General features: G+C 36.9%; 1 protein-coding gene across 2 annotated transcripts in view; it reads right to left on the bottom strand.

Moving 5' to 3' along the window:
* Positions 1–4,460: 4,460 nt before the first annotated feature.
* The window catches only part of sec24b (SEC24 homolog B, COPII coat complex component), a 37,621-nt gene continuing 24,383 nt past the window's right edge, over positions 4,461–17,698 (bottom strand). For both annotated transcript variants that reach the window (XM_084132818.1, XM_084132819.1), the window contains 8 exons: positions 17,256–17,429; positions 16,222–16,332; positions 13,474–13,649; positions 13,150–13,287; positions 11,918–12,022; positions 11,744–11,836; positions 6,790–6,893; positions 4,461–5,400 (listed from right to left, as the gene is read on the bottom strand). In XM_084132818.1, the coding sequence (XP_083988944.1) occupies positions 5,286–5,400; positions 6,790–6,893; positions 11,744–11,836; positions 11,918–12,022; positions 13,150–13,287; positions 13,474–13,649; positions 16,222–16,332; positions 17,256–17,429 (1,016 nt within the window). In that variant the 3' untranslated portion in view covers positions 4,461–5,285. The remainder of the gene's footprint in view (positions 5,401–6,789; positions 6,894–11,743; positions 11,837–11,917; positions 12,023–13,149; positions 13,288–13,473; positions 13,650–16,221; positions 16,333–17,255; positions 17,430–17,698) is intronic.

The raw sequence follows: 17,698 nt of genomic DNA, 5'->3' as shown, positions 1-17,698 counted from the left end.
TGAGATAACAAGGGGGCGGGGTACGGTGACAAGACAACGCAAGCACACAGCCAAAACAAATGGCCATGTGCTTACACAAAACATGGGCCTGTCATGATCCTGCCTCAAGACCAGGGAAAATCAGAGACAAGAAGGCAGAATCATGACAAAACTTAACTGCCGTAGCTAAAGAATGCAAAAAATCACTAAGCAACAATAAAGACGACGGCGAACTGTATCATTTAATCATTTAGGCTAACAAAATAAGATAAAAAAAGTCTTTTCAAAGCAAGAGAAGGGTTGCTTTTGCCATTAAATTATATTCAGATCCAATTAAAATGCCACATAACCATAAAACATAACATTTACTTATCTAATCTGTCACGTATTTCGCCGTTCTCCCGCAGTAGCCGGTTACAGTAGAACGTCACGAAGAAGCAGTTCAAGTCGCGCATGCGCAACAGAACACCAGAACAATCAACAGACTTCAATTTCAAATTGTTCACAGATGCATTGAGAAGATGTGATGCAGTGTGTTAATGACTATGAGCCCTGAACATGCGCTCCGTCACTAAACAAGCCCACAGAGAGTCCCAGAGGTGTGTCTCACTCTCACCTAATGAAAGACCCTCTGTACATGGAAAGTGTGAGTGTGAGTGTGAGTGTGTGTGTGTGTGTGTGTGTGTTCAAACTCTGTAAGGGAGGAAACCCATTCTATTCCCATCTACAGCCACGAACCTTCCCTGTGTGCTCCCACGAATCTTCAAAACTTTAGTTTTCCCTATTAAACGCATGATCAGCTTAGATAAGACCTAAACACTTTTTCTTTCACATTCCCACCATGTGCATGAGAACAATAATCTTTTTAGACACTTTTTCGGACTGTGTCGACACTTGAGGCCATTTTTGAGGGTCATTTTCGATCTTAACGACGCGTCACATGTGTTTTGGACCAGTGTGAGAGAGCTTGTGTTTAGGGAGCATTACCCATGACTGCATGAACCCGAATGGACCCTTATATCTCTCTTCATCACAAACTCTTCTTGATGGCCTTCATGGGACTGTTGGGACACTGTTTAAGGGTGTTTTCAGACCTGTAGGTCGTTTGTTTTGTTCCGAAGCAGGGACTTAAATTGTTACAGGGTTGTATTTCATTTTCACAGGGCAACTTTTCAAAGTGCACATAAATGTGACTCAATGCAAACTCAAACTCAATGCAAGTCACATGAGTAAAACTGTCTTCTCATTGGTCAGAGCACACCTGTTTATGTACCTCATAGCATCACCCATGAAGGTAGATTGACAAGTTAACTCCACAGGATTATTGTGGCTTTATCTGTAGCTGTACTTACACATAAACAAACACACACACACACAATGTTTTCATGTTTTATGGGGCCTTTAAACATGGGGACTTTTAAACTGTAAGTTTTTCATAAACTTAGTATGATTTGTAAGCTGTTTTCCTATTGGGGACCAAAAAAGGATTTTTGATGCTTGGATCCCGACAAGGATTTTGGATATTGCCATCTTTGTGGGGACATTTTGTCCAAATGACATTGGTTGTCCAGGCATACACACACACACACACACACACACTAGGTATACTCCAAAACAAACACTCAAAAACAATGTGGTGTAAAAAAGTTACCGCCCTTAGTAGATGTTTACACACATGTGCATTATTAATATCACGCTAGATCTTCATCATTTTCAAAAGAACACTTACTGCCATGTTGCTATGGTGTTGCTATGTAGTTCTGTACTGGCCATCCTCAGGTTTCTGTGATATTTTCAGGCTCAGAATCCAACTAGAACGAATATTAACGTAATAATTATCGTTGTTGGTGTGAACGTCCTTTTTTTTAACCATAGACTTTTTTTACAGTCTATGGTTCTATTTCTATGAGAATAGATAAGGACGTCCACATCACAACTATAACAATAACGACAGAGTAACGATGTCGTTGGATTAAATTTCAGAACGACTTCTTTTTCAGCTAATGAACGATAGAAACACCGACAGCCAATCAAAACCCACCGGACTTTAAAGAGCGCGAGCATTTAAAGCGACAGAAAAAATAACTGCCGCACTTATATTTAACAGACATGTATTGTGTGTTGATGATCATTTAACAAGGCCTGTTCACAAGAACAACGATAACTGTAAAGATAACTATATAACTTTAAAATGATCGTTCGAATTATATGAGATTAAGCGTACAGTATGGGATTTTTTCTCCACTAGGGGTCGCTAACCTATTTACAATAACAAAGGCGTAGTTTGATGACGCAGCATTTGCTAAGAATTATGGATCTTGTCGTCAACGTCAAGCCGACCGATCTAATAATATTTATGGATGACTGAATACATCGATGTTTTTATCATGACTGTGATATAAAGCAGTTCGGGATTGCTAAGAGACAGCTATCAGCTCCACACGCGACGCGAGTCCCGCGGATATAAAAGGAATATGGACATTTCATTCTACCGAATTACACGCAAGTGCAAAATTACAACTCACAGGTCAGTTTATTAGACAAATTAAACTTGTGAGGTAACGCAGCGCTGTTTCACTTGGTCTAACATCACACTAGCACACTAAACTGCATTTCAATGTGTTGAAATATGTGTTAGTTTGTCTGTATGAGACTAGCAGTAAACTAGATCAACATTAGAACAACATACAGATCATATTCTGACATTTTATCATTATTGAACTATATAACATTGATTAGTTTTATGTAAATGTGCTCACCTGTTTAATAAAGTACATGTAGGAGCGGTCGAAGTCTCGGACGTGGAGCTCTCGTTTATATACTGTCTATGGGAGCTCTCGGCATCTCGAAAACACTGCGCTGATATTGATTCTCGTTTTAGTTCTCCTTTTTTATCCAAAGTCTGCTTGCCATGGTCCATAATGTTTGAACGAAACAACAACAGCGTGCAGATAGACATTGCGAACTACGCAGTTGTCTGCGTCTGTCGCCTTGGTTACTATCAGAGGGCTCTGGTTCATAGCTCTGGTTACCATGGCAGCACGAGCGGAAACCAGGGACAACGCGGATATGACGCCATTGACTGCGACAAAATGGAAATAAAGAAACGTGCCGTGTCTTCGAATTAAATTAAAATTTCTCCTGGTTTGAAAGTTGTTGGAAACAGTCGGGATAATGTAAGTACACAAAAAAAAATATATATAACATAGATATAGTGATTTTTGCTATTTTTAAAGCAAAAAAGGTACATATTGTGCCTTTAAGGGAATCACTTTCAGGTTTTTTTTTTTTTTTTTTTTTTTGCTGATGAATGATAAAAACATTGACAGCCAATCAGAACCCATCAAACTTTAAAGGGATAGTTCAACCAAAAAAATAAACTTTTGTCATCATTAACTCACCCTCGTGTTGGTCCAAAGTTTGTTTCTTCTGTTGAACAGAAAAGAAGATATTTTGACGAATAATCAAACTGTTGACGGCACGCTTATTATAAACAGGACTTTATCGTGCGCTGTAAACCAAAAATAATAATTCTGATAATTTAGAAAAGTAATAGCACACCTCTCCTCAACAAAACCACATGATTTAAGCAATCATTAACAATCCGAGCATTGTAAATATATTCAGTGAGGCCCAGAAGGGCTGAGTTGTCAGAGAAGCGTATTTTTAGTTTTTGTTGTGGCTAATTATGGGCTGATTAACAAGGAATAGCAAGAATAACGATCATGCGCTCACTTTCCTCCACGGCAAGACTAAACCAAAGCATTTTATTTTCCTCTCTGCATTGTTTCTCATTCTTAGTGGCTTTTAAGATCCGGAAACAAGAAAAGGGTTTTGCTTTCACTCCCTTTGGTGACTAACTGTAAGAATAAGAGTCATTCACACACAGCCAGGGGGAAATCCCTGATAATAATCTAATTTTAGAAGTGTACTGGTGTGATTACAGAGGAAAAAATGCACCCATTTCTGCTTCATCAGAGAAAATGGTTAACTAAAACTATTAAAACTGTTTTCTTCATTGAAATCAAACTGAAATAAAATAAAATTGAGAAAAAATAGAATTAAACTAAAATAAAACAAGTTTAAGTTGAATTAAAAGTAAAGTATAAGATAAATAATATAAATTATACTAATAAAATTGACAGAAATGACAAATTTCTAAACTAAAATTCCAGTTCAAAATATTAATAAATACTATTATAGTATGTAAATACTATAATTACACCGCTTTATTATACATTATAAAATGGAGTGTTCTGATACTGATTGCATATTTTAAATTCCATATTTCTATATTAATTAAAAAGTTTCAAGTCCCATTTTACATTTCACAGAATATAGCAAAGAAAGAAATAAAATGGGCTGTGATTGCAAAAATATAAATATATAATAAAAAAAAATCATAACTGACTTGCCTGGTTAATTGAACATGCAAATGATCAGAACATTAATACACAACAGAAAACGAGTCGACTCACAACTAGAATTATCATTTCATTTTATTCAATAAGCTTGTCATAAATTATAGCACATTAAAATATTTTTGAGTTACAAAGTGGATAGCAACATTTTGTTGGTGGCCTGATCCGTTTTCCCAAAGAAAACAATGCATTGTCAGCGAGGAACATCGCGGCTTCATTAAACGATGTCAAGCAGCTTATGATGAGAAGACGAGGGGGGGGTTCGAGCAGCCACTGTTGAGTCTATGCTGGATGAAGACAGATGAGTTATCACACCATCACGACGGACACGGGTTCACAAGTCACGTTATAAGGAGAGGACAGGTGGACATTGGGGAGAGGGGGAAGTGACACGAGGAGAACATAAGCAAATAAAGAAGCACATAGTGTCTATGAGCGGATGATTCATAATATGCGACAAGGTTTGCATGTATTAAAAAACCCAAATCACAATGATTGGAAACACATAAAATGTTCTTCACTGCTGCGTCTGGCTACTCATGATGATGGCTGAATATGAACGGGTAAGTAAGCAATGGGAATGATTGAAAACAGCTTGTTCAGTGTCTCTATGTGCAGTCCAGTCCACTACGTTTCATCTTTGTCCTATGCTCTTCCTTTTTTGCCATTATAGTCCATTAATTATTTACTTTTTAACTTCTTTTATCCTTATTTGTCTCTAAGCACTTCCTCCCCCAGACGAGCCACAGGCTGTGATTGGCCGGTGGGGCCAGGGGGCGTGTCTCTGCCTCTCAGCGGTCCAATCAATGAACTCCCTGCTAAAGTTGAGCCGCGGAACAGAAGCTAGCTGTAACCCTGGGCCGGTTCTAAGGGGTTTCTTCGATTCTACTTCGACATCTGCTGCTGAACATGAAGCAAGAACTCGTAATAAGAGAAGGCAGATTCAGTACGGTCCTCCACGAGGTGCTGGAAGAAACTGGTCTTGGCCGAGGCGTCGTCCCTGGAGAAAGACAATATTGCATGAGTCAACATGAGATCAAACTTGGCTCTATTTAATCTATTATCAAAATATGCATGTGTTTCTCATGTTTGATACATCAGGCTTTTATGTCTCAAATGATATAGTGAGAATATGAAGCTCAAACTCGAACACCTCAGTTTTATTCAGAGGCAAAAAACTGAGAAAAAATATGAAATTTGATGCAGATGTTATTTATATGAACAAAAAGATGAAATTCTGATGCTTGTAATGTAAATCAATGAGATCTTTATAACAGTATAACAGACTTTTTCCATAAAATGCATATAAATATCAGTCGTCACTCTATATCTCTCAATAACATGTCTTAGTAAGATCACATTTAAATGCTTAGTTTTATGATCAAAGCTCTGTAGTTTTAAAACATATAATGCAATGCAATGCAATGATTGGGAGATGAACAAATAAACCTGATGATCATATTTGAACATGATTATTTTAAAATGATGTATGGATAATCAAGTAAACCTAAGTCCAGTAAGTGTTCATCTTAAATATTACTAACAATATAAAAGTTATTACATTTTCTTTATAAAACTAGGGCTGTGAAACGATTAATCGCATCCAAAATAAAAGTTTGTGTTCACATAATATGTGTGTGTGTACTGTGCATAATTAATTTGTATATATAAATACACACATGCATGTATATATTTAAGAAACATTTGCTTAAATATACTGTATATATATATATATATATATATATATATATATATATATATATAAAATTTGTATTATATATAAATATAAATATTTAATATACAAATTAAATTAATTATTATATACACACACACATATTATGTGAACACAAACTTTTATTTTGGATGTGATTAATCGTTTCACAGCCCTAAATTTCACAGCAAAAAGACTCGTGAGGCACGAATGACGTTTACAATTATACCAAAATAACTTTTTCTTACTAAAAAGTATAAACTATCAATCAGACGACAGAAGGCATGAAGTAGATTGTGTGCAACACAAGTTTTGATCTTGTTGATTGGCTAGAGGCCTTAGAAATGTGCGTATCAAATATGATAGAGTAGGATTTCAGACACAGTAAATCTGAGAGGAATGTTCGTGGGCTCGTTTAAACACAGATTTCATAACAAACCAACATCTAAAAAAACCCCTCTTGAAGGAATGCAACTCCCACTGTGAGAGGAGGCAGTGTGTGATAGTATAAAAACACACCATCCTCCCTCAGGAACAATACGCTGCCCTGTGACTGTGAATAACAGGGGCGGAAAGGGAGAGATGAAGCGATTGGGAAAGATGGAGAGGAAGAAAGCTGTGTGGAATTAGGAGAAACGGGGAGAGAGAGAGAGAGAGAGAGAGAGAGAGCAGACGTACTTGACCACATGAAACGCAGGATGGAAGGTTCTCGACTCCAACAGCCACGAGATGAAGGCTCGAGTTCGCTCTGAATACGTCGTCTGCAGCTCTGGAATCTCAGTCTGTGAAACAAGCGCAACCAAAAGCATGTTTTCTATTCATTCACAAAATGTTTCTGTTTTCCGTCAGTAAGACGATGAAAGGTTGTTCTGCACTTTTCACTGGATTTTTCATTCAAAGATTAATTAAATTGTTAAAGGGTTCATTCAGCCAAAAATGAATATTCTGTCAGTAATTACTCTCCCTCATGTTGTTCAACCCCGTAAGACCTTCGTTCATCTTCAGAACACAAATTAAGATATTTTTGATGAAATCTGAGAGCTGTCTCACTCCTCCATAGGCTTCTAGGTAATCGAGATCTGCCATCCCAGAAAAGTTAGTAAAGACATCGTTAAAATAGTCCAAGTGACTACAGTGGCTCAACCTTAAGTTCATCAAGCGACGAGAATACTTTTTGTGAGCAAAAAACAACAAAAATATGACTTTATTCAACTCTTCATTTTCCTCTGTGATTCTCTGAGTGAGTTCACGTAGTGTAACAGCGCAGCGCTTCTGGGTTGTACATCAGAACGGAGGCTCACTATTGGCCAGCATCACACACATGACTAGGGTTGGGAATCTTAAGAAATTTTCCGGTTCCGGTTCCGATTCCGGTTCCGCCAAACGATTCCGGTTCCGGTTCCGATTCAATAAAAAATATTAAAACAACTAAAAAAAGTGAAAAAATCCACAATCCTTTTTGTGTTTATTTCTTATACTTGTCAAATGAGTTTAACAGACTGGTAATGTCAAAAAATTCAACATATTATTAAGCAATTTTTGCAAAAAAATAATATTTTTTCTGAAGGAAAATAAAAATGTCTGCATTCTCTAGAATAATTTGGGACCTCTCCTAGCTTATTGTATCTCCAGCAGTGGAGAATACTCTCAGAAGGGGTAGAATATGCTTGAATGTAAGATGTGTGTAGAACAGATTATTTTTAAAATCGTTTTGAATCATTGATTCATAAAGACTTTACTTGTTTCATTACTGGATAAATCAGCGCTCTAGCAGTTAATAAACAGAGCTGCATGCGTCTTGCGGAAGAACATTGTAGCCGGAGCTACTTCTCTCTATTTATGTCTATGGCGAGTCACGCAGGCACTGGGCTACTCCGCAGCGGCTGCGATCCGCCAGTCTAAAGTATAGTCCGAGTATAAACGCTTATTGCAGGCTTAACGTAGTAATTCAGGATAAGACAAAAACACGGTTTGAAAAAAAGGCATTCATGATGCACTCGCTCATTGTATACATTTTGTAAATTCTGAACACAAAGAAGTTACGGACTGCGTCTTTATGAATGTTTTGAAGCATCAGATGTAATCGATACACTCGTTATCTGAAGGCAGCGACTTTGGATAAGAACCGGTTCTCGGTTCCCAACCCTACACATGACCAGCGTCGGCCAATAGTGAGCCTACGTTCTGAAAATGAGAGAGTGTTGCACGACCATTCAATAGTATGACTGGGTTTCTAACAATGCAAAGCTTAATGCAAATGGGTGGAGTGTCCCTTTAAGGTTGAGTCACTGTAGTCACTTGGACTATTTTAACGATGTCTTTACTAACTTTTCTGGGATGGCAGATCTTGATTACCTAGAAGCCTATGGAGGAGTGAGACAGCTCTCAGATTTCATCAAAAATATCTTAATTTGTGTTCTGAAGATGAACAAAAGTCTTACGGGGTTGGAACAACATGAGGGAGAGTAATTACTGACAGAATCTTCATTTTTAGGTGAACTAACCCTATAATGTTTTATGCCTTCATTTGATTACCACTGTTTTTGATAACAAGTTTGTATTAAATCATAAATCTAGAAGAATTAAAACAGACAGAATTTCTGGAGAAAAAAAAAAAATCATAGGGACCTATTATTGTAAAACAAAAAGAAAAAAAAGCATAAATTATTAGGTTGTTAAAGTTTCATGAATCCAATTGATTAAGCATGCTTCTTGATCATAAACATTTAATGAAACTATTAAAACGGAATCCAAAATTTAAATGTAAAACACAGAATTTAGTAAAAATAAAAGGGAATTTCGGGAAAAAAATGAAACATTTCATTAGGGCCCTAATTTTTTTAATTTTAAACCACAAAAAAAGTCGTTACATTGAACAAGTTTCACGAATTCGATTAATTAGACATGCTTTTTCTTCACTAAAAATACAAATTTAACCAGTAAAATGGACTCCAGAAATATGAAACAAAACTGGGAAACAAACGGATTTCACAGGGTTCTCGATATGAAGCGTCTGGAATATTCAGATGTTTAGGACGGTGGTTTTTGTGTGAAATCTGAGTGAAGTATGTGAGGTTTAGAGAAACGATACAGGGCCCACAATCCTCTCCAGGGTGGGATCATGTTGGCAGCCTTTCATGAAAATGAAAGAATGAAAAACAAACTCTGGTTCACGTTCTAATGCTGATCAGAAGCAGCTTCTGTCCTCCATAACTCCAAAAATATGATCATATAGAGAGGAGACAGAGAGGAGTTTGAGAAACATGCAGTATGAATGTTTGTTTTAACACATAAGAGGCAATATTCTCCTATTCTATTCCCTTTTGCAAAATAAAAGGCCATAATTTTGTTTTTTATGATCATTGCAGTGTTTTTTGAGTATCATTGATATGACAAAAATATCATATCACGATTTTCTAATGTTGGTTTTACTATTTTCCATGTGATTGAGCAGCACAGCCAAACTATTTTCTCTATTTTAAAAATGTAGCCTTACAAGATAAAATATAAAAGAAAAAAGAAAGGTGGGCGAAGATGAAAATCTTTATTCCTTATTTTATCTTTGCTTTCAAAAATGAAAACAAATACACATTACAAATACAATATAATAAAATATTTTTTCACAGTACGTCTATTTAACAGTTGTAATTGAATAAACAAATGTAAAAATAAAACGCTACATAGACTTCACTGTGTAAATTCTATATACACTGATTCTTATTAAAGCTACTGAAGTTATTCAGCCAAGAGCTGTGAGTGATTTTATCTGTGTGTATTGTTGTTTGATTAACATTAATGACAAGCGTCTGTGGTTTTGGTTTTCTCCCAACTGTTTACGTTCACTTAAAGGGACAATGTGTAGGTTTTTAGGTATTTTATTATCTAAAATCAATATTTTTTCATAAATATGTCCTCAATGGTGCACAAATACCTCTGCTAATTATCTGACTTATCCTCGTTAACAAAGAATTTATTATCTTTATATACATGGGACGAGTAGGTCCACGGAGGCTTCCATGTAGTTCCGCCATCTTGAAAAACTATAATAGCAGAGAGGGACAAAAAGTACTAGGCCAACGCATTTCCACAACGCGTTTTCATTCAGAGCCAGCGTCACGTGACTGAAGCCAGCAGAAACGGAGGTCAAGTTGCAGTTTGTTTGAAATAACAAACCAGTTCACCCGAAGGAAAACTCAATGAAGTGCTATTATAAGACATCCTGTCATAGCTTTTTGGTACATAACGGCTACCGTAGATGCAACACGCATTTGAAAAAGTGAGGCGCTGGAGAGCAATATTTGTTTGAATGCAAAATACAGTTTCACCGCTAGATGGGAGAAATTCCTACACAATGTCCCTTTAAGACATAGACGACTGCGTTTCTGTAAACCTTGTGTGTATTCGACCGTTTAAGCGCAATAAGATGCAAAAGACAACTTGGTTTAGTACTCGCGCTCTGTTTGACAGGCTTTAAGCGTATCTTTATATTTTAAAGGGGTGATGAACTGAGAAATCAAATTTGCCTTGAGCTTTTGACATATTAGAGGTCATTATACTATAAGAATATACTATATATAAATTTCAGAACTGAAAACTTCCTTGTTAGTCCAATAAAAGCTTTTATTGACACCAGGCACAGCGAACGACAGGTTTCTCAAAGTGGGGATCTATGACGTCAAAGGGTATCAAACCCCGCCTCCGCAGAAGATCATCAACGCCTACTTCAACACTGCCTGTTTAGCCCCGCCCACCGATTCGCACATTACATGAAACTCATTATAATATGCAAAACTGTTATCCAATCATAGCAGTGGGCGTTTACGTCCAAGTCTTCAATGCGACACGCCCATGAAAACCTTGAGCTAGGCTCAAAACCAGGGTAGAAAATAGCCTATTACTGATTCATTTTGATGTTTTTGAATGTAAAAAACAAGTGAACGTCATAAGTTGACCTCAGATAACAATATAAACAATAAAAAAAACAGTTCATGACCCCTTTAAAGTTTTAGTAATTTTGTTGTTTTTATTTACTTTTAGCAAATTTTAGGTTATTATAGTATTTACTATTTAGTAGCTAGACTCGCATATGGCCATTACCAGAAGCCAGTGATTATAGTTAATAAAAGTTATAAATATTGATATTTTTCTTACAAAAACGCATTGCTTCGCTTCAGAAGGCCTTTATTAACCCCCATGGAGTCGTATGGATTACTTTTATGATGGATGGATGGATGCGCTTTTTTGGGTACCATTCACTCATTCCATTATAAAGCTGGGAAGAGCCAGAATATTCACTTCGATTGGGTTTGGCTGAAAGAATTAAGTCATAAACACCCTAGGATGGCTTGAATAAATTATGGAATAATTTAAAAAAATTTGGGTGAACTAACCATTTAATGCATTATGATTTCTGAAAACATAATTTTTGCAGCTTCGTTTCAATAAATGGTCCGAGTAGACAAGGGAGGGAGTTGTGAACTTGAGTATGTTTATGTATTATTATTTTTTTTTAAAGAGCAGGAAAATCCTGTTTTCCATATGATACCTGATCCGTCACCTTTAACACAACGGAGTGGAAGAAGATACATGTGAGAAATGAAAAACAAAGAGTTCACCAACGACACACACTCACCATGTTGGACGGTAAGGATGCATAATTGGGGTAGCCCAACACGTCACGTATGAACATCTCGTTACAGCACTTCCCCACCCAGAAGTACATCACCTACAGAGCGAAGGACAGAAACCACAGTGAGGGAAGCTGCCGCTACACAACGCTGTCGTATGCGTGTAGAGACACACTCACGCTGCCACAGTCCATGAGGAACGCTCCTTCTCTAGTGAGTTTCTCTGCTGAGAGCTGCAGTAAAGGAGGCTGAGGAATCACAGAGTCGTTCAGATGCAGCGCCGCCTAGAGGACAGACATAACACACACATCTATTCAGTCTAATCTCAAACTTCATCATTACTGGCCATTAAAAATAAAAATAAAAACTGGCTACTGAAATTTGAAAAGCAATTGTAAGTTAGCACTTAAAGAAAAAGCATCATAAAAATAAGCATAAAGCACAAATCTCCTTGAAGAGTTATGTTCTTGTTTCATTACTGTAGTGCCCCTGCTACTATAATTTAACTTTGTCGTGAACCTCTAAATGATTCATTGAAGCAACATCACTCTAATATGCTGATTTGGTGCTGAATAATAATTGTTCTTTTTATTATTAATGTTCTTGCTGCTTAATGAATCTTTGTGTTTGCTGAATAGAAAGTTCAAATGAAGAGCATTTTTTAAAAATCTAAATCTTTTGAAACATTATAAATGTCACATTTAATGCATTTTCTTGTTGAATAAATGTATTTTTTTCCCCCCATCTTTCTTACTCCAAACTTTTGAATGGTAGTTTATCACAGTTTCCACACAAAGATAAGCAGAAAAAAACATTTTCAACATTGATAATCATCATATTAGAATGATTTCTAAAGGATCATGTGACACTGGAGACTGGAGTATTAATGATGCTTTCAGCTTTAAACACATGATCTGAATGAATACATTACAATTGAAAACAGGCATTTTAAATTATACTAATATTTCACAATATTACTGTTTTTACTATTTTTGATCAAATAAATTCAGCTTTGAAAGACTTCAAAAACATGGGAAAAAAATCATAATTATTCCAAACTTTTGACCGATAGTGTAGATATTTAAGAACAAATGATAACGGGTGGAAAAGGAAATCAATATTATCACCTATTCAAGTTTTGAAAGAAAGAAGGTTTGATGTTCATGTTTATATTATTGTAGTACGAGTATGTCTATGCTTGTTTGTTATTTTGGCATGCTTTTCATACAAAGCGCTTTACAGAAAACTAATAATACTGTAAATAATTAAAGGGCCAGCGCTCCCTGAATTACATGGGATTACATTTTTAATGGTAATAGGTGGTGATAAGGAGCATTAATTATTATGGATGGACTCTACATCCTCATCCTGGTAAATCATTATACACCACACCTGTATGAATGTGCGTTACCTGTTCGGTCATGTTGTCGATGCGGTACAGGTCTGGGTGAACCATACGCATGATCTGATGCAGCGGCTGACTCTTAAACTCACACATGGAAAACACTCGCTCGTCCAGACGGGTGCTCGTACCAGTTCGCAGAGCTTTCTGCAGGACGAAACAAGACAAAAATATTAAATATATCGAATGAGATGGAGGAAAAAAACAATAACAAGAATTTACTGCATTCTAAATTATTTTGCAACAAATTTCCATGATCCGTTTCATGGCTTTTGCCTGAAGTGAGGTTAGTCACTGAATGTCTGGTTTTGTATGTGCATACAGCGCCCCCACCTGTTTGAGCAGAGCTAGTACATATAGAGGGAACAGACGCAGGGAGGCAGGCGCCACCAGACCGGAGGGCTGGATGTTTGAGCCATTCGCACGATACGCTGACAAACAATCCACCACGGCATTGACTAACGCGTCTCTCGCATCAGACAGACTGGAGGAGATAGAGCGATCGATAGCTGCAAAGAGACACACAGAGAGACATGATGTTTCTAGCAAGCAAAACAAACAAATCTACAGAGCCCCTAAAGGGACTTTTGCAAAAAAAATAAAAAATAGACACTTGCGTGCGTATGAGAAACTTTTCACGTGCGCAAAGGATTTTTTTGCGAGCTCACATATTTATGTATAATGTCTATAACCTATTTCTGTAACACTTTACAATAAGGTTCATTAGTTAACATTAGCTAATGTATTAACTAACATGAGCAATCCATTTGTTACTGTTAATCTTTGTTAACGCAGCTGTTCATTGTTAGTTCACAGTGCATTAACTAATGTTAACAAGATTTTAATAAAATATTAGTAAATGTTGAAATTAACATTAAAGGAGAACTCCGGTCAATTTTAACATTGAGCTCATTTTTTTGTAAATTTGGAGTGCTGTCAATACAGAGAACAACGACAAAAATCGGTGTTGCCTACACCGTGTTATCCTCTTTTTAAAATTTGCACCCTGTTGACTTAAATGGGGCAAGTTTTAAACCTGCTTTTAGCCTCTTAACATCCTTGATGTGTCATTACAAGTGCACAGCCAATGTGAGTGATTCCTTCAGAGTGAACACGGGTGAGTCTGACTGCAGTAGATGTGAAAGATATGAATAAAAGTGATGTTATTTCAGCCAGCGCACATACCTGTATTTACATCCTGTTTTCGGTCGAAGTCCATAGTAGTCGATTGTCGAGTTCACGCGCATAGGTTTAGTTACCTATGATCACGCGCGTGAACTCGACAGTTATAAAGACATTTATAATGAATTGACCAGAGTTCTCCTTTAACAAAGATTAATGAATGCTGTATACGTGCAGTTTATTCTTAGTTCATGTTAACTAACGAACCTTATTGTAAAGTGTTACCCCTATTTCCATACTCATGTTCTCTTCATAGTAAAATGGCAGCGACACACAAAGGAAATGGGTTATAGCCTATACATAAAGCAGAAATTGTAAGGCGTGAGCATGCAAATAATTCCTGTGCGCATGTGAAAAGTTTCTCGCACACAAAAGTCTGTATATTTTTTAATTTCGCAAAGGTCCCTTTAGGTGCTATATAGTAATCTTCCTAAATGATCATGCGAGTATTTCCATTTTGCATAAATATTTATTGTTAGACAATAAATCATTTAAACCGATTAATTGAAGAAATAATTGACATATTAATCAATGATCAAAGTAATTGTTAGTTGCAGCCCTAGCATAAATACAGTGCGATGTTAAACTGATAGATATATACCAGGGGTTGAACGACTTCAGATTTTTTAAAGTCCACATTTATGTGATGAAAGTCGAGTCGACTAGTCGCTGATGACGTCATTGATGAACAAATAAGCCTGAACCTGGAGCTGAGACTCCTGTGCACAGATATGGCATATGACGCAATGCTCCATCTCATCTTATCCAACATCAGCTTATTTTTATCAGTTCTTTTGTCTTTGGGTCGTTATATTTCTCACAGATTTCTGCTCGTTCTAAATCAGATTTAGATAAAGTAGCACAGTTAAAATGTACATTTATATGAATGCATTAGTTTGAACTGTGAGTTTAAAGGATTAGTTCACCTCAAAATGAAAACTTAGGGTAGGGTGAAAAACTCCATCTCATTTTTTCCTCCAACTTCAAAATCGTCCGACATCATTGTTTTGCCTTTTTTGTTAAAGGGCTTTTGTATTAGTCTTCGCATGTTCGCTTTGTAAACAATGGGGCGGTACTTCCGCCTAGGTCCAGCATGACCTTTCCAACGTGATTACGTAATGTCTGGCGCGTCGCAGACCAGCACAAGACGAACAAATTTGGTTAAAAAGTATATAAATGTTGTTGTTTTTTTAGAAAATGACCGATCGTTTCGCCTGATAAGACCCTATTCCTCAGCTGGGATCATGCAGAGCCCTTTGAAGCACTTCAGAGCCCTTTGAAACTGCATTGATTTGGACTTCAACATCTTGGTTGCCATTGAAGTCCATTGTGTGGAGAAAAATCCTGAAATGTTTTCCTCAAAAAACTTAATTTCTTTTCCACTGAAGAAAAAAAGACATGAACATCTTGGATGGCATTGGGGTGAGTAAATTATCAGGAAATTTTCATTTTGAGGTGAACTAATCCTTTAAGTTACTAAGAAATATACGCTGGAACTTTTCAGTTTCTAAGCTATTTTATTGATAAATCACAGAACAGTGTTTATAATACATTTCTGCGCTTCTGAATGATTCTGTGTGCGTGCGATTTGACGTGTACAATAAGCTGTGTAAAACGTGCATTCACGCGATAGATTTTGAACATCCAGATGGTGTTACCAAACATATCGTGTGGAGCGCTCTCAGAGTATGCATTTATTTGCCATTTTAACTCAAATTTAGTGTAAAATTGGACTTGAAAGATTTCTTATCCTGTTTCAATCTCTATAGGCCATGATCAGTCTGTTCAACCCCTAATACATACTAGAAACATTATACACACACTAGCTACAGAACACTGCGCACAATGTATTGAAATTGCATTCGGCACTTAAAATGTCAATGTGTTTGTTCCACTCACCCATGTTGGCCAGCAGGCATGAGATGGCCTGGATATCCGCTCCAGAAAACACTTCATTCAACTGACTGACCACCGGCAGACACAGAGTGTGCACTCGGATTCGACGTTTACCTGTCAATCATAAATATATACCAATCAGACAAAATCTCACTTAGTGCTGGGTACGAGTCCACTGTGTCAAGTCCAAGTTTGAGTGGGAAACGGTTAAAGGGGTGGTTGATTATGATTTCACTTTTCTAACTTTAGTTAGTGTGTAATGTTGCTGTTTGATCATAAACAACATCTGCAAAGTCACGACGCTCAAAGTTCAAAGCAAAGGGAGATATTTGCTTTTAAAGAAATCGCGTTTTAAGGACTACAACAGCCGGCTGGTAGGGACTACACGACATTCCTCCCGGGTTAGTGACATCACCAACCCTAAAATTTACATAAACCCCGCCCCCTGAACACGATTTATAGATCATCAAGATAGAATATGCTAATCAATGACTAGAAGATAACTACACATAAGCTACATAAATTCATCAACTAACCATTCAGAAATACATGTGTGTGTGAGGTAAAAGGACACAAGCTGTTGAAGCTCCGCCCCCTGTGCGGGAGCAGCAGCTCATTTGCATTTAAAGGGACAGACACAAAAACGGTGCGTTTTTGCTCACCCTCAAAAAGTGACAACTTTAACACGCTATATAAAAATATCTGTGGGGTATTTTGATTAAAACTTCACATACACACTCTGGGGACATCAGAGACCTATTTTACATCTTGTGAAAAGGGTATTATACCACCCCTTTAATAACGTCTCATCTTAATTTTATGTTGTTACTTTTTTTTTTTCATGTTACACATGATGTGGATTCAATTGTACTTTTGAAAAAATTGTTAGAGTCCGTGTCAAGTTCGAGTACAAGTCCACCTGAGTGCGTCTGAGTCCAAAGTCATTCATAATTGCAGTCCGAGTCGAAGTATCCCCAACTCTATTCTGTAGACTGTATCAAAAATGGACTATCGTAAATGTGCACACACTCGTTTACCTTTGCTTGATGTGTAAAGAAGAGCCGCTTGAAAACAAGCGAGCGACGTATCGGCTAAACTCTCCTCGATGGACATCTGCACTGCGAAACCAGTGTCCGGGTTCACGTTGGCCAGAGACAGCAAATCAGTGGAGCGCACAAAGAAGTTGCCATGGAAAGTGTGGATGGACAAGCCTGTTGACCAATCAGAGAAAGCATCACACAAAAAGAAGATAAAAACGGTACAGTATATTCTCAAATCAGCCTTGTTGTAAAATCTATACAGATATACGGCCCTAGTAAATGCCATTTTAATTTAATTAATCTAGATTCTGTTTAAATGGTTTAATTGCATTTTAAGAATCAAAAAGCATGTCTAATCAACTGAATTCATGAAATTATGTTGATTTATGTTAAATTAAGTTGAAAGTTTTCTTGACTCTGTGTTCTGCGATGCAAATTTT

This window comes from Abramis brama (assembly GCF_963993115.1).
Source record: "Abramis brama genome assembly, chromosome: 13".
NCBI classification, from domain to species: Eukaryota; Metazoa; Chordata; class Actinopteri; order Cypriniformes; family Leuciscidae; genus Abramis; species Abramis brama.
The sequence above is the reverse complement of the archived record's forward strand: the minus strand, read 5'-3'. Positions and strand labels throughout refer to the sequence as shown.